The sequence below is a fragment of the Protopterus annectens genome, chromosome 13.part0 (genome assembly GCF_019279795.1).
Source record: "Protopterus annectens isolate FY-2018-M chromosome 13.part0, PAN1.0, whole genome shotgun sequence".
NCBI classification, from domain to species: Eukaryota; Metazoa; Chordata; order Ceratodontiformes; family Protopteridae; genus Protopterus; species Protopterus annectens.
The window spans coordinates 172,118,676-172,141,839 of record NC_056747.1 but is presented as its reverse complement, the minus strand read 5'-3'; the positions used below and the strand labels follow the sequence as shown (position 1 = coordinate 172,141,839).

At 42.4% G+C, this 23,164-nt stretch overlaps 1 protein-coding gene across 1 annotated transcript in view; it reads left to right on the top strand.

The window, feature by feature from the left end:
* The window catches only part of INSR (insulin receptor), a 1,335,646-nt gene that overhangs the window by 1,063,489 nt on the left and 248,993 nt on the right, over nucleotides 1–23,164 (top strand). Inside the window, exons 13-14 of the mRNA XM_044090750.1 lie at nucleotides 3,540–3,696; nucleotides 3,821–3,926. Of these exons, the coding sequence (XP_043946685.1) occupies nucleotides 3,540–3,696; nucleotides 3,821–3,926 (263 nt within the window). The remainder of the gene's footprint in view (nucleotides 1–3,539; nucleotides 3,697–3,820; nucleotides 3,927–23,164) is intronic.

Sequence of the window (23,164 nt, the reverse complement as noted above, 5' to 3'; positions counted from 1 at the left end):
GGCTGGGGTTAGCTGTTTCAAATGAGATCTGGGTAGCTAGCGCTAGGCATCATGGGATAAGGGGTAGCCTTGAGCCAGTAAACAGCTCTCGAGCTATAGAAGATGGCCGAGTCGGAGCTGAGGATCGGCTCTGATCCCAACCAGCAAGAAAGAAGGCGAGATGAAGACAACTAACATGGAACGTTATGGTAGGTACATAACTCCTTTTTTTATTTCTGAAAGTGAGGGCATAGGCAAACCCTATCTTTCTAATATTAGCACCATTATTAGAAATAAAAGCGATAATAGGAAATACTGTGTAGGTTATATTACCAAATTTAACAGGCACACTAATTTGATTAGAAAAAAACAACTGAAGAAAAGGGCTCTCTAAAAATTCTGACCATGAAATTAAGAAGTTAGTTGGTGAAAAAAGAGTTTTATATATAAGGAAGATGGAAGCTTGAATCAGGCATTCTGTCAGAAGAGGGAGTTATCTACTGCCAAGAAAGCTATCATGATTGTTTACTGCTGTTATATAAATATAGATAAAGAATATATACTACACCATATTACTAAACAAATTTGCATAAATGAGGTGGTGACCTAATTAATAGAACTGAAATAGCAGAGTATAAATGGATAAATTTCTTTAGAGCAGACTCACCATCAGGCGAAACACTGAATAGTATTAAACCTGTTTTGAAATATGTAACTGCTGATTTTTCAATCCTAAGGGCTGACCAGTCAGCAGTCACAGTGAAAGTGTGGGAGGGGGCCAAAGAATTTGAAAGCTGGCAGGTTGTTGTGTTGGGCAAGACATAACCTATAGAGCCTAAAGGCAACTGCAGCTGTGAGGAATTTGAGCATCTACTGTTATTGGTTAGTGCAATTTATGCAACTGTACTGTACCTACTGTTTTCTGTTTTGTTTCCACTTAAGTAGCACCTACTTTAAATTGTATAATCGTCCTAACCAAGTTTAACACATACGCTTTCTCAGGATCCATTCAGCCGTGTATTTGATTTTCATGTCGTAGTTTGTTAAATGTTCACTTAAAATTAAGTAGCCAGATGCACAGCCTTCTTTCACCTATTGTGCTGGCTTCCCAGTTGAGCAGCTGTGGATCATTTCCAGACTGCACTCTTAAGTAGTGAGCATTCCTTACATTCAGTGCTTCCGTGATTTAGCCTGTCAGTGAAGTCAGCTGCTACTGCTGAGAAGATGACATTTTTTTAAATTTTATTTTTATTTATTTTATTTTTTATTTTAACATTTGTTTACTGGGAAAGTTTGACTTGGGATGAGGCCAATTTTCAGCGGAGGCATGGGGAGAAATGCTCCAGATGCATATCTTTGAAACATGAGGAAACCGGAGCACCCAGAGGAAACCCACACGAACGCGGGGAGGACATGCAGAGACTGTACAGAAGGCATCCCAGACGAGAATCGAACCGGAGAACCTCTTGCTGTGAGGCGACAATGCTATCACTGCGCCACCTAGTCCTCAACTTGCTAAAAAGTAATTGTTTAAAACTTTTTTAAAACAACCGGAACCCTTAAACAGAACAGCGCACGCTTTAAACTCAATTAGTAAACATGGCATTTAGTATATGTAGAAGTGTAGTACAGTTGGAGCTTTTGCTCATTTACAGTCAGTCTAGGCGTCCGCTTGAATAAGTGGATTGTTCTTCAGTGTCATTCATCATCACGTCCTTCAAATGAACATGTTCCCTGTACATTTTTTTATCACACTTTTGTTCCAAAGCTGAAAACATTGTAACCAATGTTTGCTCATATCAAAGTCTGCATATGGTGCTAGTAGTAATGATTAGAATTTAAACAGTGCTTTTTTTTTTCAATAGCACAAATGTTTGCTTTCATGAGTGACTACAGTCTGGGCCTTGGCTTCAGATTTTATTTCTGTATCCTTTCCAAACACATTGTAAACCATGTTTTGTGAATCCCCTGTAAACCTTTTTTTTTTTTTTTTTTTTTTTTTTTTAATCTTGGAAGTAAGTACTGCCCCCATTGGCTCCTGTACCAACATCCAATTAACCCATCTGTTCCACAGTCATAGGAGAAATTCCCCATTTGTTCCACTGTCACAGGAGCCAGGGATTCCTGGGTAGATAAGATCCTGTGGTCCATTAGTTCCTGCCCTGGAATACCCCATGAACCCTAATTGCTAGAGGCAAGAATCAGCTGGCAAGGAGCTGGCCAGTCTTTATGGTCCTGTAGGTTGGCCTACCCTTCCTCAGTGGAGCACTCCCTCCCCTGCAGAAGCTTTCCACCATGACCCACAAGGTGTCTTGCACGTGGCAGCTCTGACTTGATAGTCTCAAGTTCCTTTTAGGTGTCATCCATGTGAAGAACTAATCCCACCACCACCAATGAGCAACCAGGCATCTGCCAGTCACTCCCATCCTCCCCTGCCAGCCAGCCAGTTTAAACCACTGTTCTATCTCATTTCACCTGCAGTGTAATCAAGGCTTTATCCCCGAGTGGCTGGCCCCTCTTAGCATATCTTGATTGGGACAGAGTTAGAACGTATGCAACCAATCCCTACTGTAGTTGGTATTGCATCCCTAGCAACTGGAGTTTGCTTTCTGAAACATTTTATGTAAATTAGTTGGTATAGAAAAGCACACGCAAGCCCTTCAAGGCAGGTGTCCTGAATCTGAGATTTGGTTGGTAATCTCATCAGTGAAGCTTGCGGTCATCTCAACACTGACATTTCGTTGAAAAACATCTTCTCCTACACCCTTTTTAAATTTTCAGTTGCTGAATCTCTAAGAATATCCACTGCTTTAAACAGCTTTGGTAGCTTCTGTTATACTTTCCTGTCTCTAATATCTTCTGTCAGTTAAACAGGCCTAAGATGGACTCTGTTGTTATTGTGTACCATTTGGATCATTTAGCTTTCCTTACAAAGACTGAATAACATGGTTGCTGAAGTGATAATTTTGGAAGTTGTACTTGAGCAGTGTAAACTTCCATTGGTGAGGTTGCATCTAGAATATTGTACACACATCAAGATTCACCACACACAGAGATTGACTTAGTGAGCGAAGAATGTGTAAGCAAGTGGTTATAGGGTTTACATCAGAATATTTCTCAGGTGACTAAGTACATTGTATCCTAGGAAAAAGGAGGAAGACGAGGAAACGTGACAGGAACATTTCTCAAAGAAGTGAATAAAGTACTAAATGGCAGCATCTTTCAGAGGAGAAACTTTGCAAGAACAAAGGGATGCCAAATGAAGATGGTGGTGATGTGTCAAATATGAGGACATTTTTGTTTTTTTTAATGGAAAGGGTTGTAGATGTATGAAGTATCCTTTCTTGGGAAGTTATGGAATAAAAAAATGTCAAGTTTCAAGATTACATGGGATGGGACACCTAGCTGTTGTAGTATAGCATAAGAGGAATGCATTCACTACCAGTGGAAGTGCTATTTCTGTTTTGGTAGTATGGTATGCTAACCAGATGTACCAAAAGCTGTTTATTTGGTAAATATCTTAAAATGTATTTATTTTTCTTTTAATTTTTTTTTGGTAGGATCTTACAGTCTGTGTGTCACGCAAGCAATATGAGATGGACCATGGTTGTAAACTGAGAGGCTTGCAGTCTGGGAACTATACTGTAAGAGTTCGAGCCACATCATTAGCTGGAAATGGTTCGTGGACTGAGCCCTCACATTTTTCTGTACCTGCAGGCAAGTGTAATATAATGGTTTTCAATAATAAATTTAGCAGAAAAAAAAATCATAAGGAACCTTTTGTGGCGAAATGTAATATTTGTAATGATGACAATTTTCTTTTTTTTTCCTCTCCTTCCAGCGGATCCACCGACCGGTTTTGCACCAGTTATTATTGCTTCTATAATAATATGCGCCATATTTGCATTTGTTGTCATACTGATTGCTGTGTTAGTGGTGAAAAAGAGGTGAGTTGTACTTTGTCTGAAATAGTATCAATGGATATTTAATCATGTGCTAGAAAGAATTTGCATTGTGTAATGAGCTTTTTGTTTACTGAATCTACATAGACATCTTTTAGTTAAAAGTATAATTATATGTGATTCCAGCTCCAGTGGTATAGTGATAAAGCCTAAATACGAGTCAGATGACCTGAAGAGAGGAAGGGAGATGTGATACGGCGTTGCCAGCTAGCATCTTTTCAGGGGAGGGGTATGGGAGCTTGAGCCCGTGGGTGCATGGTCCTGTAGATGACTACCTGGCGGAAACCAGAGATCACACAGGAGTGCTGGCTTCTGGTGGGGGGCAGGGCAACGCTTAAGGGATGTGCCATTTGCATTAGTGGCAACTCCCACACGTGCATTGCATGCCACACAATGGGAGTGTTACTGATCAGTCACCATGAGGTTAGGGCCAAAAGAAAAAAAAATGAACAGGCCCTGATGGCTGTCAAAATTACACTCCCTTTATTTTGCCATTGCCCTGTTATAATGAGAACAAATTTGGCAAGTTGACCAAAATCTAGACTGATCGCCTACAGACTCAAAAAGTTCAAAAAAGTGCACGAATTTAAGAAAGAAAAGACACTCATTCCATCATATTTTTAATAAGTCATCCTGTTAGAACTGGTTTTGGCTCCCTTTTTTCTAGTAAAATTGTGGTGCTGTCATCATACATGTCCTTGCTGCAGGAATTCAACAAATATATGGCTGTTAGCAGCTATAAGTTATTGGTCCTTGACATGATCTTTTCTACAGTTGGGCATCCCTGTGAGCATGAAGAAATGCAGTTCTGATTTTTGATTTTTAGAGAAAACCTGTGTTTTTTCTTGCCACTTAAAAGAAATGTAGTCTGCTGGCTTGTCACTTAGTAGTGCTGATTGCAAGTTTCCCCATATTTTTCTCTTATTGCTAAAGATTAATGTTTTATATTTAGCACTTTTACTCATGTTATCTGAGGAGAAAGTTACCAGTGGTTGATTTCCTTCAAGAATGCAACTGCAGTCATAACATGTGGGTTGTCCTGCCTCAGGCAGCCCTCGGTCGGCCGGATTCCAAAGTCTGGGTCCGACGTCGGCTGATGTCGCATTTCTCTCGGACGTCAGAGCGGCTAGAGTACATAAGCATCAGCCGACACCATTTTCTTCAGTCTTTCTTGCCGCGCAGTGCCCGAAGCAGAAGCAGTTCGCAAGTGCCGGTCGGTCAGCTCCTGTATTCTTCGATACCGAAGTCATCAAAAAAGCTAAGTACCCCATTGGGGACCTTTTCTTGCCTCAGCCGATGTCAGAAATTACTGAAAAAGTTAACAATTGTCTTTCTTGTGGTAAACAAATACCTCATAAGGATTTCCACTCTTACTGTCTTCCTTGCCTTGGCCCAGACCACGACGTCTCTGCCTGTGTAGCCTGTGCTCGCTTCAACAAGCGCACTCTCAGGCGCCGGGCAGAGTTCGCTGAAGATTTTTTCGGCGATAAATTTGCTTACACCATGCCGTCAGAACTTCCGACATCGCAAACTCCCAAGAAGCGAAAAGACCGGGACCGACATCCTCGGCCCGCGTCTACCACCGACCCCACGAGTGCTCCGGTTCCCTCTGAGACGGTCTCTCCACCGCTCCGAACCGAAGACACCGCATTACCGACTACTCCGATTCCGGACATCACTCCGACGCCAGTTATCGATTTTCCTCCGGATACTGAAACCGAGGAAATGCCCGAGACCATTGCTGTAGACAAGGTCACTCCTGCACGTGGAGCTGCCAGGCCTCCTATGGCCATGTCTATTAAGGCCTACACGAGGGCTAAGGCAGCCAGCAAAACAAAGCATCTTACTACTAAAACCTTACCTCAGCCTACTCCAGAGACACAAATTATGTCCATGTCTGCTGACTTAATTTCTATGATTAGAGGTTCACAGGCCCATCCTGAGAGAGGATCCCAGCCTCCTTCTGATAAAAGGCCCCGGGTTGAACCCTCTGACCCTATTCCTTCAGATGAACATTCTGAGGGCTCTGTCCACTCTGATAGCCAGGAAGAGCTCTTCCAGACCTATGAGGACTCGGATGCAGAAGATTCCATCCCCTCGGCCTCCCCTCCTGAGGATATTTCTTTTGGGGAAGGTCTGCATACCATGAGGGAACATTTCAAGTGGCAAGGACAGAAATTTTCTGATTCCAGAAAACGCCTTAGGACTTTCCTTAAGAAACCCCAGCACAGGCCCTTAGCTATTCCTCCTGTACTTGATGTTTTGGATGATTTATATTCTGACTCTAGTGCTACCCCTGATTCTCTTCCTCCTGCTCCAGCCAAGCCAGACAGGTATTACAGGGTCCCAGAAACTCATTCCCATTTATTCAGGGCCCATACTGCTGATTTGGAAACTATTTCACAGGGGCCTAAAGGAGTTTCAGCTTCCACCTCTAAAAATCCATTGCCCTCCAACAGGGAAGCTAGGTCATTAGAGAGATGGGGCAAAAAGGTTTACACATCCACTACCTTATCTATGAGAGCTTTGAATTGCCTTTTTCATATGTTACAATATCAGGATTTCCTGTTAGAAGATTTACAAAAAACATTAGCCACTCCTGATCCTTTAGACAGGAAGGCTTTGCAGGAAGCTGTACATAACACTCAGCAAGTAAGCAATCACTTCCTGCAGTGTGGATATGATGCACTGGAAGCTTCATGTAGGGCAGCTATGACAGGGGCAGTCATTCGTAGACATGCGTGGTTAAAGATCAACCTCTACCAGATCATGTAAAGGCAAAACTTCTGGATGCACCTTTGGAAAAGAACAAGCTTTTTGGTGCTAATGCTAAGGATGTGTTAAAGACTATCGAAGAAAAAGCAAAATCAGTTCAGACGGTGAAAGATTTCCTCCAGGTTCAACCCCCCAGATTCAGTAGGAATTGGCCTTCAAAAAACTGGTCCTTTCCTAATCCAGAAAAGTTTCAAAGGGGTAAAACAGACGTGGCCGAGGAAGAGGCCAATACAGAGGCCCTTACAGGGGACGACAATGGCAGCCAGGAAACCAAAGAAGTGACGCAGGGGTTTCACCTGCCCCACAGCCACAATCTCAATGACTTTCCTCTACTTCTGCCTACCAGGGAACAAATAGAAGCTCCCTTGGGCGGGAAATTATCTCTGTTTGCAGAAAATTGGCACAGACTGACAAAGGACAAATGGATTTTGGACATTATAGACCGAGGGTACAGGTTCCATTTTCATAGCTTGCCAAGAAAACAAGGCATGCCAAACCTACCACAAAACCAGAGGGCAGAGGCTATCAAGCAAATCACTCTGCTGACTCGGATGAAAGCAATAGAAAGAGTTCCACAACAAGAACAAGACCAAGGGTTTTACTCAAGACTGTTCCTTGTTCCAAGAAAAGAATCTCAATGGAGACCAGTACTGGACTTGTCCGCATTAAACACCTTTCTCATAGTACCAAAGTTCAAAATGCTGACTCTACAGCAACTCCTTCCCATGCTGGGCAAGGGGTCTTGGCTGATTACTCTGGACCTCAAGGAGGCATACCTGCATGTCCCTGTCAGACACAGCTGCAGAAGATACCTCAGATTTCTTGCAGGGCCAGAGCATTATCAATTCTCAGCATTGCCATTTGGCTTATCTACTGCGCCCAGAGTATTCACAAAATGCCTGGCTTCAGTAATTGCTCATTGCAGGCTCCAGGGGATACAAATTTACCTGTACCTGGACTACTGCCTCATACAAGCGGACGACAAATTGATGTTGACAAAAAACTTGGATTATGTCATACGATTACTTCAAGCTCTGGGATACACAGTCAACTTCCAAAAGTCAAGACTGCAGCCATCCCAGCAAATAATCTTCTTAGGAGCCAAACTAGACACAGCCTCTCAAATGGCTTACCTGACAGAAGACAAGCAAGAGAAGTTAACTCATTACTTCAAAGGTTTAGCAAAACTCACCCAGATGACTGCAAGGAGATTCCTACAGGCCTACAGGCTACATGGCATCCTGCATTCTCCTGGTTCCATTAGCATGACTACACATGAGAAAGCTTCAATGGTACCTAAAAAGCATTTGGTCTCAACACAGCAACAACTTGGAGACAATCATACCGCTCATTCCATGCCTACAAAAGGAATTCCTATGGTGGGCCTCGGTGAGCCAGGCAAACACAGGTATGTCATTCAAAAAAACATAGATAACACAGACCATGACCACAGACGCCTCAGACCTTGGATGGGGGGCGCACATGGAAGGCAGGTGTATACAAGGACAGTGGTCTCCAAAGGAAGCACATCTGCATATAAACCAAAAGGAAATGCTGGCAGTAATGCATGCCATCGAGGCCTTTCAACACCAACTTCAGCAAGGCCATTTACTGATACGGACAGACATCACCACTGTGATGTGGTACATAAACAAGCAAGGGGGCACCCACTCTTACCCCCTTTGCAGACTGACAATGCATCTTTGGGAGAAATCACTGAGCCTAAACATCCAGTTGCAATCCCAGTTTGTTCCAGGCAAAGACAATGTGTTGGCGGACAGCCTAAGCAGGAATTTCACAGATCCACACGAGTGGAGGTTACATCCGAAGGTCTTCACACAACTCACTTCGACATGGGGTAGGCCAGAAGTGGACCTGTTTGCCTCTCACCTCAACCATCTTCTACCAAAATTTTGCACAAGGACATACCATCCAAAAGCTTGGAAAATAGATGCTCTCTCATTCAACGGGAACTTCCTAACAATCTATGTATTTCCACCTCTGCCACTGATGACCTCAGTATTACTAAAGATCAAAGCAGAGGGACCCAAGGGAATCATAATAGCTCCGGACTGGCCAAGACAACACTGGTACCCACTACTACGGAGCATATGTCACATCAGGAGGTGGGCCCTTCCCCAATGGCCTCTACTTTTGACTCAACGTAATTTCGAAACAGTGCATCCAAACCTTCAGACACTGCAGCTAACAGCCTGGGAGATCCCATAAATAACCTCAACCTATCTCTCTCCAAGGAAGTTCAGCGGATACTAACAAAGGCTCGAAGACCATCCACCAGAAAGGTTTACTTAGCAAAGTGGAAAAGATTCAGCAATTGGAATACCAGCAAGGGACATGATGCATCATTGTTGAACATCCCACTCATCTTGGAATATTTGGCAGATATGCTAAAGAACGGCCTCTCATATTCTTCCATAAAGATACATGCATCGGCTATTTCAGCTAGATACAACACTGATCCTCCTGTTTTTTCACACCCTTTGCAAAGGCAATTCCTCAGGGGAATCACGAACATTAAGCCACCAAGAAAGGCCCCAGTGCCAGCCTGGGACCTCAGTTTTGTCCTAGAAAAACTGACTCTACCTCCATTTGAGCCAGCAGCTTCAGTTGACTTGCAATTTCTCTCATGGAAGACAGCTTTCCTGTTGGCAATTACCTCAGCAAGAAGGGTTTCGGAACTACAGGCCCTAATGGCAATACCACCATTCATAATTTTTCACAGAGACAGGGTTTCATTAAGGACCAACCCTACTTTTATGCCAAAGGTGGTATCTAGGGTTTCTTTAAATCAAGCCATTCATCTGCCTGCTTTCTTCCCCAATCCTGAGAATAAGGGGAAAGACTGTTGCATACCTTGGACATTCACAGACAACTTCGATACTACCTGGACAGAACCAAGGCCAGTAGGAAGTCTGAACAACTTTTTGTAGCTTACGCCCCTGCAGTCCAAGGAAAAGCAATTTCAAAACAGACTATTTCAAAATGGATTGGACATTGCATCAGATTCTGTTATTCCTTTCATGGAAAGACTGTTCCAGCCAATGTCAGACCACATTCCACCAGAGCTATAGCCACCTCTACAGCATTCTTAAGAGGGGTGCCTACTAAGGACATTCTAGAAGCTGCTACATGGAGCTCCGTGCATACATTCTCCAAACACTACAATCTCTCTCTATACTCCAGATCCAGAGCAGGCTTTGCTTCGGCAGTCCTGCAGGGTTTGATTGCCACACCATCTTTTTCCTAGAGCATTCCTCCTCCCCCAGCTAAGTTATGGTATTCTACCCACATGTTATGACTGCAGTTGCATTCTTGAAGGACATAGTACAGTTTTGTACCTACCATAAATGTAGATGTCCGATAGACATGCAACTGCAGTCGGATTTTCCCTCCCTCCATACCCCTCTATGCCTAGGGTCCACTCCTATCCCTGTTACTCTTAGCTGGGGATATCTGTTATGGTGTATTTGTTTTATTGCTCATTTATTTGTCTGGAATCCTGTTTTTGTCTTCCAATTTGATTACAGCCTTCCTTGGAGGGCACCTGGCATCTGGGGCAAGAAACACTGAAGAAAATGGCGTCGGCTGATGCTTATGTACTCCAGCCGCTCTGACGTTGGAGAGAAATGCGACATCAGCTGACGTCGGACCCAGACTTTGGAATCCGGCCGACTGAGGGCTGCCTGAGGCAGGACAACCCACATGTTATGACTGCAGTTGCATGTCTATCTGACATCTACATTTATGGTAGGTACAAAACTGTACTTTTCTGTAGGCTTCATATTTTTCCAGAAGACTTATTTGCAATGTTTTTGTTAGAGACTGAGTGTGGTATATTTAAATATTGCTTTGGCTTCTGCTATAAATGTAGTGTCAACAGTACATATTCGGAGAAGCAAACACATTACCAAAGAATTGTCAGTAGCTCAGTAGGTAACATACTCGCCATTTGGGTGTAGAAGGCTGAGTTCTAGTCTTACACCAGGAAGATCGATTGCTGACCCTGCAGTGCAGCGTAAGGGGGCTGCTTTACTCCTGAGTGTAATTCTCTGTATGAGACATTAAACTGAGGATAACATCTGCTTGACTTGGTGGTAGCTCAGGTGTATGTAAAAGATCTCAGTGTCTATCAAAAAGAGTAGGGGTTCTTTACTTAAAACATTATTTACAATACTGTTTACAAATTTACATATTTACAATTTATACAGTGTACACTTTTCCATTCCTTTTTGTTATTGTCATACAATCATAAATATATTTTCATTATCCTTATTTGGCCCCCACTTTTTCCAGAACCACCATCTAATTTACTGCTACTCTCCATTTACCATTAAACATGATTTCATTGTTCCATTCATTCCAAATGGTCCACACGGTGTAAAATAGTCCTATATGTATTCTGCTAACATATTCCTTATTTGTATGGCTTTAAGGTCCATACCTAGTCATATCCATATTTTTCATGTACCTCCTTTATATTTTCAAAGAACTTTGTCACATTTTTCCACAGTTTTGCAACCCTTTTATACATTGTAAGAAAATACTTTCTGTAGCTTCTTTACCACATTAGATACAAACTCTCTCACTGACTTTTTTATGGCTATTTCCTTTTACTGATAATTTATTAAGTGCTAATCTCCATTAAAAATGTTGACAATGTACTTTGCTTATTACACCATGCTTTCAATTTTGATTCACTAGCTCAACCCAAGATTTAGCGTAATGTTCATGATATTTTTATACCACACTTTCTATTCATTTTCTATTTCAGCAATTTTTATTTTCCATAAAATATTTTTCTTGCTATCATTTCATTTCTTCATTTACACATTCTTTTCTTCTTTTGAATGTTTTTAACATATCCCAATGCCACCCATATTTGTACTTTAGTAAATTTACTGCTAACATCTCATTTTTATCATTTATACAAAACAAAACTTAACACTTGAGGTTATTAATACTAAACTTCCATCTTCCGTATCCATACATAAGATTCCTAACTTCACTGGATTCTGTCTTGAACCCTATATAAAAGAAAAACTTTCTTGTAGTATTTCTTTTCATAGGTTACTGACTATATAAATACTGGCTAAATATGCAGTATTTCCTATAACTGAATTAATCAAATAAAACTTTCTATTAAATTATAGCTTGTATGCTTTATTTCACCTGTTTTCCTATTCCATTGTTCATCACTTGCATTTTTACCCTGAAATCATATTCCTGACACAGAGATTTTTCATAAAAAAAAAACTACTACTCTTATCTTTGTCACCCAGTCCTTTACTTTTTTTTTCTTTATGTAAAAGTCATGCCTGTTATGTTTAAAAATTTGATGTACATACCATGTGACTTGTTTCATACAAACTTTTCTCGTAATCAATATAGTAACGTCTGCATAAGTAAACATTACTGGAATTTTTATCTCTTCATTAGCAGTACAAGTAGGACCTTTAATATGCAAATTTATATCCTTAATACATTCATAATTGAAGCAAATAATACCACTACTTATAGGACATCCCTTATGTATGCCATTCTTTATATCTATTTTTTGCTTAACCATCCATTAACTAAAAATTCTTTATTTTAATTATATTCAGAACAAACATTCTTAATTTTTTCACTAATATTCTACTGTTTCCATAATTGTCCACAAAAGTTCATGTTGCACCGTAGCAAATGTTTTATTTAAATCTCCTGTCATGATCTAGGTTTCGTCAGTCCTTTTTATAATCTCCTCCACAATGTCCCTTACTAATAATAATGGTTATTGACATCCTTTTCCCTTAGCTTCCATAATAATTTCATTTTACTTTCCATTCTCTTCTAAATTATTTTCATAAAAATCCTAGTGCAGATTTTTGACTCTGAGATAAAGTCTGGAGAATCTTGAAGGCAATAGATATTTGCTTTGTAGAAATAATGAGGCAGTACTTGGAATAGAAAACTGAAGTGCTAAGTCCTCATAGCAATAAGTCGGTAAAGAAAATCTGAAGGTCATCAGACACAAGTCTTTAAAGGTGTAAAGCTTTCTTCTTAATATGATGTCCTTCAAGAATGCAACTGCAGTCATAACACTGCCTCAGGCAGCCCTCGGTCGGCCGGATTCCAAAGTCTGGGTCCGACGTCGGCTGATGTCGCATTTCTCTCCGACGTCAGAGCGGCTGGAGTACATAAGCATCAGCTGACGCCATTTTCTTCAGTCTTTCTTGCCACGCGGTGCCCGAAGCAGAAGCAGTTCGCAAGTGCCGGTCGGTCAGCTCCTGTATTCTTCAATTCCGAAGTCATCAAAAAAGCTAAGTACCCCGTTGGGGACCTTTTCTTGCCTCAGCCGATGTCAGAAATTACTGAAAAAGTTAACAATTGTCTTTCTTGTGGTAAACAAATACCTCATAAGGATTTCCACTCTTACTGTCTTCCTTGCCTTGGCCCAGACCACGACGTCTCAGCCTGTGTAGCCTGTGCTCGCTTCAACAAGCGCACTCTCAGGCGCCGGGTGGAGTTCGCTGAAGATTTTTTCGGCGAAAAATTTTCCTATACAATGCCGTCGGAGCTTCCGACATCGCAAACTCCCAAGAAACGAAAAGACCGGGACCGACATCCTCGGCCCGCGTCTACCACCGACTCCACGCCAAAACCTACCGCGAGTGCTCCGGTTCCCCCTGAGACGGTTTTTCCACCGCTCCGAACCAAAGACACCGCATTACCGACGACCCCGATTCCGGATATCACTCCGCCAGTTATTGATTTTCCTCCGGATACCGAAACCGAGGAAATGCCCGAGACCATTGCTGTAGATAAGGTCACTCCTGCACGTGGAGCTGCCAGGCCTCCTATGGCCATGTCTATTAAGGCCTACACTAGGGCTAAGGCGGCCAGCAAGACCAAGCATCTTTCTGCTAAAGCCTTACCTCAGCCTACTCCAGAGACGCAAATTATGACTATGGCTGCTGACTTAATTGCTATGATTAGAGGTTCACAGGCCCATCCTAAGAGAGGATCCCAGCCTCCTTCTGATAAAAGGCCCCGGGTTGAACCCTCTGATCCTATTCCTTCAGATGAAGATTCTGAGGACTCTGTCCACTCTGATGGCCAGGAAGAGCTCTTCCAGACCTATGAGGAATCTGATGCAGAGGATTCCATCCCCTCTGCCTACCCTCCTGAGGATATTTCTTTTGGGGAAGTTCTGCATACTATGAGGGAACATTTCAAGTGGCAAGGCCAGGAATATTCTGATTCCAGAAAGCGCCTTCAGACTTTCCTTAAAAAGCCCCAGCACAGGCCCTTAGCTATTCCTCCTGTGCTTGATGTTTTGGATGATTTATATTCTGACTCTAGTGTTACCCCTGACTCTCTCCCTCCTGCTCCAGCCAAGCCAGACAGGTATTACAGAGCCCCTGAAACACATTCCCATTTATTCAGGGCCCATACTGCTGATTTGGAAACTATTTCCCAGGGACCTAAAGGTGTTTCAGCTTCCACCTCTAAAAATCCTTTGCCCTCCAACAGGGAAGCTAGGTCATTAGAGAGGTGGGGTAAAAAGGTTTACACCTCCATTACTTTATCTATGAGAGCTTTGAATTGCCTTTTTCATATGTTACAATATCAGGATTTCCTGTTAGAAGATTTACAGAAAACATTGGCCTCTCCTGATCCTTTAGACAGGAAGTCTTTGCAAGAAGCTGTACATAACTCTCAGCAAGTAAGCAATCACTTCCTGCAGTGTGGATATGATGCACTGGAAGCTTCATGTAGGGCAGCTATGACAGGGGCAGTCATTCGTAGACATGCATGGTCAAAAGATCAACCTCTACCAGATCATGTAAAGGCAAAACTTCTGGATGCACCTTTGGAAAAGAACAAGCTTTTTGGTGCTAATGCTAAGGATGTGTTAAAGTCCATCGAGGAAAAAGCAAAATCAGTTCAGACGGTGAAAGATTTCCTCCAGGTTCAACCCCCCAGATTCAGTAGGAATTGGCCTTCAAAAAACTGGTCCTTTCCTAATCCTGAAAAGTTTCAAAGGGGTAAAAACAGACGTGGCCGAGGAAGAGGACAATACAGAGGTCCTTACAGGGGACGACAATGGCAGCCAGCAAACCAAAGAAGTGACACAGGAGTTTCACCTGCCCCACAACCACAATCTCAATGACTTTCCTCTACTTCCGCCTACCAGGGAACAAATAGAAGCTCCCTTGGGCGGGAAATTATCTCTGTTTGCAGACAATTGGCACTGACTGACGAAGGACAAATGGATTTTGGACATTATAGACCGAGGTTACAGGTTCCACTTTCATACTTTACCAAGAAAACAAGGCATGCCAAACCTACCACAAAACCAGAGGGCAGAGGCTATCAAGCAAATCTCTCTGCTGACTCGGATGAAAGCAATAGAAAGAGTTCCACAACAAGAACAAGGCCAGGGGTTTTACTCAAGACTGTTCCTTGTTCCAAGAAAAGAATCTCAATGGAGACCAATACTGGATTTGTCCGCAGTAAACACCTTTCTCATAGTACCAAAGTTCAAAATGCTGACTCTACAGCAACTCCTTCCCATGCTGGGCAAGGGGTCTTGGCTGATTACTCTGGACCTCAAGGAGGCATACCTGCATGTCCCTATCAGACACAGCTGCAGAAGATACCTCAGATTTCTTGCAGGGCCAGAGCATTATCAATTCTCAGCATTGCCATTTGGCTTATCTACTGCCCAGAGTATTCACAAAATGCCTGGCTTCAGTAATTGCTCATTGCAGGCTCCAGGGGATCCAAATTTACCCGTACCTGGACGACTGCCTCATACAAGCGGACGACAAATTGATGTTGACAAAAAACTTGGACTATGTCATACGATTACTTCAAGCTCTGGGATACACAGTCAACTTCCAAAAGTCAAGACTTCAGCCATCCCAGCAAATAATCTTCTTAGGAGCCAAATTAGACACAGCCTCTCAAATGGCTTACCTAACAGAAGACAAGCAAGAGAAGTTAACTCATTATTTCAAGGTTTGGCAAAACTTACCCAGATGACTGCAAGGAGATTCCTACAGGCCCTGGGTTACATGGCATCCTGCATTCTCCTGGTTCCATTAGCAAGACTACACATGAGAAAGCTTCAATGGTACCTAAAAAGCCTATGGTCTCAGCACAGCAACAACTTAGAGACAACCATACCGCTCATTCCATGCCTACAAAAAGAATTCCTATGGTGGGCCTTGGTAAGCCAGGCAAACACAGGTATGTCATTCAAAAAACCACAGATAACACAGACCATAACCACAGACGCCTCAGACCTTGGATGGGGGGCGCACATGGAAGGCAGGTGTATACAAGGACAATGGTCTCCAAAGGAAACACATCTGCACATAAACCAAAAGGAAATGCTGGCAGTAATGCAACACCAACTTCAGCAAGGCCATTTACTGATACGGACAGACAACACCACTGTGATGTGGTATATAAACAAGCAAGGGGGCACCCATTCTTACCCCCTTTGCAGACTGACAATGCATCTTTGGGAAAAATCACTGAGCCTAAACATTCAGTTACAATCCCAATTTGTTCCAGGCAAAGACAATGTGCTGGCGGACAGCCTAAGCAGGAATTTCACAGATCCACACGAGTGGAGGTTACATCCGAAGATCTTCACACAGCTCACTTCAACATGGGGCAGGCCAGAAGTAGACCTATTTGCCTCTCACCTCAACCATCATCCACAAAAATTCTGCTCAAGGACATACCATCCACAAGCTTGGAAAATAGATGCTCTCTCATTCAACTGGAACTCCCTAAAAATCTATGCATTCCCACCTCTGCCACTGATGACCTCAGTATTACTAAAGATCAAAGCAGAGAGACCCAAGGGGATCCTAATAGCTCGGGACTGGCCCAGACAACACTGGTATCCACTACTGCGGAGCATATGTCACACCAAGAAGTGGGCCCTTCCCCAATGGCCTCTATTTTTGACTCAACACAACTTCAAAACAGTGCATCCAAACCTTCAGACACTGCAGCTAACAGCCTGGGAAATCCCATGAATAATCTCAACCTCTCTCTCTCCAAGGAAGTTCAGCGGATACTAACAGAGGCTCGAAGACCATCCACCAGAAAGGTTTACTCAGCAAAATGGAAGAGATTCAGCATTTGGAATACCAGCAAGGGACATGATGCATCATTATTGAACATCCCACTCATCCTGGAATATTTGGCAGATATGCTAAAGAATGGACTCTCATATTCTTCCATAAAGATGCATGCATCAGCTATTTCAGCTAGATATAACACTGATCCGCCTGTCTTTTCACATCCTTTGCTAAGGCAATTCCTCCGGGGAATCAAGAACATTAAACCACCAAGAAAGGCTCCAGTGCCAGCCTGGGACCTCAATTTTGCCCTAGAAAAACTGACTCTACCTCCATTTGAGCCAGCAGCTTCAGTTGACTTGCAATTTCTCTCATGGAAGACAGCTTTCCTGTTGGCAGTTACCTCAGCAAGAAGGGTTTCGGAACTACAGGCCCTAATGGCTATACCACCGTTCATAATTTTTCACAGAGACAGGGTTTCATTAAGGACCAACCCTACTTTTATGCCAAAGGTGGTATCTAGGGTTTCTTTAAATCAAGCTATTCATCTGCCTGCTTTCTTCCCCAATCCTGAGAATAAGGGGGAAAGACTGTTGCATACCTTGGACATTCACAGACAACTTCGATACTACCTGGACAGAACCAAGACCAGTAGAAAGTCTGACCAACTTTTTGTGGCTTACGCCCCTGCAGTCCAAGGAAAAGCAATTTCAAAACAGACCATTTCAAAATGGATTGGACATTGCATCAGATTCTGTTATTCATTTCATGGAAAGACTGTTCCAGCCAGTGTCAGACCACATTCCACCAGAGCTACAGCCACCTCTACATCATTCTTAAGAGGGGTGCCTACTAAGGACATTCTAGAAGCTGCTACATGGAGCTCCGTGCATACATTCTCCAAACACTACAATCTCCCTCTATACTCCAGATCCAGAGCAGGCTTTGCTTCGGCAGTCCTGCAGGGTTTGATTGCCACACCATCTTTTTCCTAGAGCATTCCTCCTCCCCCAGCTAAGCTATGGTATTCTACCCATATGTTATGACTGCAGTTGCATTCTTGAAGGACATAGTACAGTTTTGTACCTACCATAAATGTAGATGTCCGATAGATATGCAACTGCAGTCGGATTTTTCCTCCCTCCATACCCCTCTATGCCTAGGGTCCACTCCTATCCCTGTTTCTCTTAGCTGGGGATATCTGTTATGGTGTATCTGTTTATTGCTCATTTACTTGTCTGGAATCCTGTTTTGTCTTCCAATTTGATTTCAGCCTTCCTTGGAGGGCACCTGGCATCTGGGGCAAGAAACACTGAAGAAAATGGCGTCGGCTGATGCTTATGTACTCCAGCCGCTCTGACGTCGGAGAGAAATGCGAAATCAGCCGACGTCGGACCCAGACTTTGGAATCCAGCTGACCGAGGGCTGCCTGAGGCAGGACAACCCATATGTTATGACTGCAGTTGCATATCTATCGGACATCTACATTTATGGTAGGTACAAAACTCTACTTTTCTTAATGTAAACAGCATATAACTGCAAAAATATTCCCTGGGATACAGTAACCCCTACACTAAGTGTACACTGTTCTGAATGAATAAGACAGCACAGACATCACTCCTACCATCTTTCTCCTAATTTTAGTTTTCCTACTGATATTCTTGTGGCTTTAAATATAGTATTCCATCTAGTCCTAAAACTGACTGTGAATTAACTTACCCAAGTACATTATTTAATTCATATAAGGAAATAATTTTCCACTTCTTTATTTTCTTTACTGTTAACTTTATAACATTCAGTTCTTTTTTGTACTTTCTATCTTGAAACATTTCCTTTACATAATTTATTATGATATTTGTAGTTTGTTCCTGAGATAATCGTACTTCTTCTCAGTCTTGATTTTCTCTCTTTATACTGGTATTTTCTTTATCTGTGCTACTCAAGCTGATACTACTACTCTCTTACATTATATCTTTGCTTGAGTAATGTTGGTGTCTTATGGCTTTTCCTGGTTAGGGGTCGCCACAGTGGAACTCCGGTCCGCTAATGATTTGCAGTTGATTTTTACGTACCGGCTTGCCAGGCCTGACGCACAACCTTCAACGAAGGTACGCCCATTCATGCATGTCTCCACGCAGAAGACGCTCTAGCTGAGAATCAAACCGGACAGCGTCTTACTGTGAGGCGACAATAATTTTTTTAATTTTTCTTGATTCTTTTAATACATTATCCATTCTGTTGCATAATATTCTCTGTCATTGCTTTCCAAATCTTTTGAAGCATCTGTATACATTAGTTTGTATTTTTTTCCACTTTTCATACATCTGACTGCCACTTTAAATCATTTTTCTTTGTTTTAAAACTTAGCCACTACTTGGGGCCAGTTTTTATAACACAGTCTCTTGGAAATGTGAGTTTCCATAATTGCATATTTATTTTCTTTCAATTTACATTCTATAATTTTTATTCTTCTTTTGGCTGCTCCCATCAGGGAACGCCACAGCAGATCAACTGTTTCCATTTCTTCCTGTCCTCTGCATCTTGCTCTGTCACACCAACCACCTGCATGTCCTCTCTCATCACATCCATAAACCTTATCTTAGACCTTCCTCTTTTCCTGTTACCTGGCAGCTTCATCCATAGCATCTTTTTCCCAATATACTCTGCATCCCACCTCAGCACATGTCCAAACGAACGTAATCTTGCCTCTCTGGCTTTGTCTCCAAACCTTCCAACCTGGGCTGACCCTCTAATATACTTATTCCTAATCCAGTCCATCCTCATCGCACCCAGTGCAAATCTTAACATCTTCAACTCTGCCACATCAAGCTCTGACTCCTGCCTTTTTGTCAATACCACTGTCTCCAACCCATATAACATAGCTGGTCTCACTACCCTTTTGTAGACCTTCCCTTTCACTCTTACAGGTACTCGTCTGTCACAAATCACTCCTGACACTCTTCTCCACCCACTCCATCCTGCCTGTACTCTCTTCTTCACCTCTCTTCCACACTCACCATTACTCTGAACTGTTGATCCCAAGTATTTAAACTCATCCACCTTCGCCACCTCTACTCCCTGCATCCTCACCATTCCTCTATCCTCCCTCTCATTCACACACATATTCTGTCTTAGTCCTGCTGACCTTCATTCCTCTTCTCTCTAGAGCATATCTCCACCTCTCCAGGGTCGTCTCCACCTGTACATTCTATAATTTTTATTAATTTTCAAAATCTGATAAAGTCTTTATTTTCCTGTAGCTCTTTCCATACGGCTGATCTGAAAAGCATGTTACAAGCATCTTTCCCTCAGGGTATATTTAAACCTTGTGATACAATAAAATATATTTCAGTCTTGTATGTACCTTGACTGTATGTCTGCAAATTATTATTGTAAATATTGCCACATTTTGTAACTTCAAAAATGTTCTTAACATTTTATTTTTTTCTGTCAAATCACAAAGTCTCCCATTATTATTGTAATCATATTAATTACTGCATAGTCCGGAATTTTATGAAATAAATTATTTTTCTTTACTTGTAGTATAGGCATACAGTGCTATAATTCTGTATACCTGATTATGCCATCTGAGATCTACAATAGTTGATCTTCCCATCATTGCCAGTGTTACATTCAGTATTTTCACTGACTTCCTACAAAGTACAGCGATGCCAGAATTCTTTTCCTAGGTTCCATATTGTATATCCTCCCTAAAGGTTCTTTGCTTGTAATTTCTCTTTCTTGTGTCCAAAATCTTATATATTCCAATACTACATCAAAATCACATTTACTACACCAATTTAGGATGCATGTTCTTCCAGTTAAATGTTTAATACTATTTACGTTTACTGAATGAGCTCTAAAGTTCTCATTATATCTGTGTTGTAGCTTACCAGAAATTATGTAAATATAAAGTATTTCTCATTTGCATTACCCATTTCCTTTCTTTCTCTTTTGCACTTATCCCTTTAGACTTTCTTTTTCTGTCTCTTACTATTTTGTGATTTACCTTTCAGTCTTTTCCAGATGTTCATCGTGTTATACTGCTGCAGTCATTACACTTGGGTTATCCTGCCGTGAGGCGGTTCCCCAGTCGGCCTGAGTTCCAAAGTCTTGGTCCGGCGTCGGTTACTGTCACCTCCTCCCTGACGTCAGTGTGGCAGGGGTATAAAAGATGCAGCCGACGCTATTTTATTCAGTCTTTCTTGCCACGTGGTGGCTGAAGCAAAAGCAGTTCGTAAGTGCCGGTCGGCCGACTCCTGAAATTTTTATTCCGAATCCAGAACCAAAATCTTCTACAAAGCTAAGTACCCCATTGGGGAAACTTTTTCTTGCCTCAGACCGATGTCAGTAAAAGTTAATCATTGTATTTCTTGTGGGAAGCAAATACCTCATAAGGATTTTCATTCTTATTGTATCCCATGCCTAGGCCCAGACCACGACGTCACTGGTTGTCGGTTTTGTGCTAGGTTTAACAAGCACACTATTAAACGTCGGTTTGATTTTGCCCGACATTATTTCGGCAGAAAATTCAATTACACCATGCCGTCGGAACTTCCGATGACCATTATACATAAAAAGTGCAAAGATAAGGACAGGCATCCGAGGTCCAAAACTGACTACGAAGCCTCTTCTAGGCCAGTCGCTGGTTTTCAGCGAGGCGACTTCACAGCCCCTGACGACCGCTTCTGCAGAACCACAGGTCGCCTCAGACTACGATGTGGAGATGGCTGGGGCTTTGGACACACAAGTTTTTCAGCCTACCGAGACTAACCCTACAGAGGGATCCGGATTAGCTGAGCAACCCGCAGTTTCAGAGGGTGTCTTCAGACCTACTCAGTTAAGCATTAAACCCTCTGCTAAGTCTAAGACTCTCTTAAAAACAAAGAAAGAAACAGCATTCTCCAGGACAGGCCTCTATGCCTAAGAAAGAAATGCTCAAAATGGCCAAAGACCTACTCACTCTAATCAGAGGTTCACTTCCCCCTCCTGGTAAAAGGCTTAGACAGGATGCAGGCTATGACTCATCCGACCAGGTGTCCATTTCTTCAGATTCATCCTCAGACCTAGGATATTCTTTACCCTCTTATGAGGATTCTGATGCTGAGCAATCAATTCCATCAGCCTCTCCGCCTGAGGACTACTCTTTTGGGGGAAACCTTACATACCATGATGGAGCATTTCCATTGGGAAGGCCATGATTACTCAGAATCCAAGAAAAGGCTCAGAGACTTCCTTTTATTACCTCAACACAGACCCCTAGCTATCCCGCCAGTGTTGGACATTGCGGATGATGTGTATACTGAATCCAGCTTAAATCCTGATTCCTTATCTCCAGCCCCAGTTAAACCTGACAGATACTACAGAGTCCCTGACTCTCACAAATTTCTGTATAAAAGCCCAGTTGCTGACCCTGAAACTATTTCTCAGGGACCCAAAGGAGTTAAGGCCTCATCAGCAAAGAATCCAGTTCCCTCGGACAGAGATGCCAGAGCATTAGACAGATGGGGAAAGAAAGTATATACGTCTGCAACTTTAGCAATGAGAGCCTTAAATTGCCAATTTCATATGTTAAAATATCAGCAATTTCTGATGTCTCATTTGAAACAAAAAATGCTTCCAGATTCAGATCCTCCTAACATTAAAGAAATGCAGGATTTATTGCATGCTGCTGAACAAGTGGGAAAACGTACTTTGCAATGTGGTTTTGATTCTTTAGAGGCCTCCTGTAGAGCAGCAGTTACAGGCTCTGTCATTAGAAAGCATGCTTGGTTAAAAGAACATACATTACCAGTTCATGTAAAGCAAAATTATTGGATGCACCTTTGCAGCAGGATGTGTTATTTGGAGTTAAGGCAGAAGAGGTATTAAAGAAAATGGAGGATAAGGCAAAATCTATGCAAACGGTGAAGGATTTCTTATAGGTTCAGCCTCCTCGATTTAGCAGAAATTGGCCAATAAAGAATTGGTCCTTTCCAGTTACAGACAGACCTCAAAGGGGCAGATACAGACATCCAAGAGGTGGAGGTCAACCACAAGGTCCTTACAGGCCTCGACAGTGGGATGCGCCAGGCCAGAAAGAAGGGGAAGACAGGCCCCAACCATATAAAAAGCAACCCCAATGACTTCCCACTACAGCTGCCAAACAGCTCTCTCTTGGCAGCCCCCTTGGGAGGAAAACTGGCACTTTTCTATCACAGTGGCAAATGATCACCAAAGACAAATGGGTTCTCAACATTGTATCTCAAGGTTACAGGTTCCACTTTCACACTCTGCCAAGGTTAAAAGGTATGCCAAATCTGTCACAAAATCAATGGGCAGAGGCTCGAAAACAAGTTACAGCAC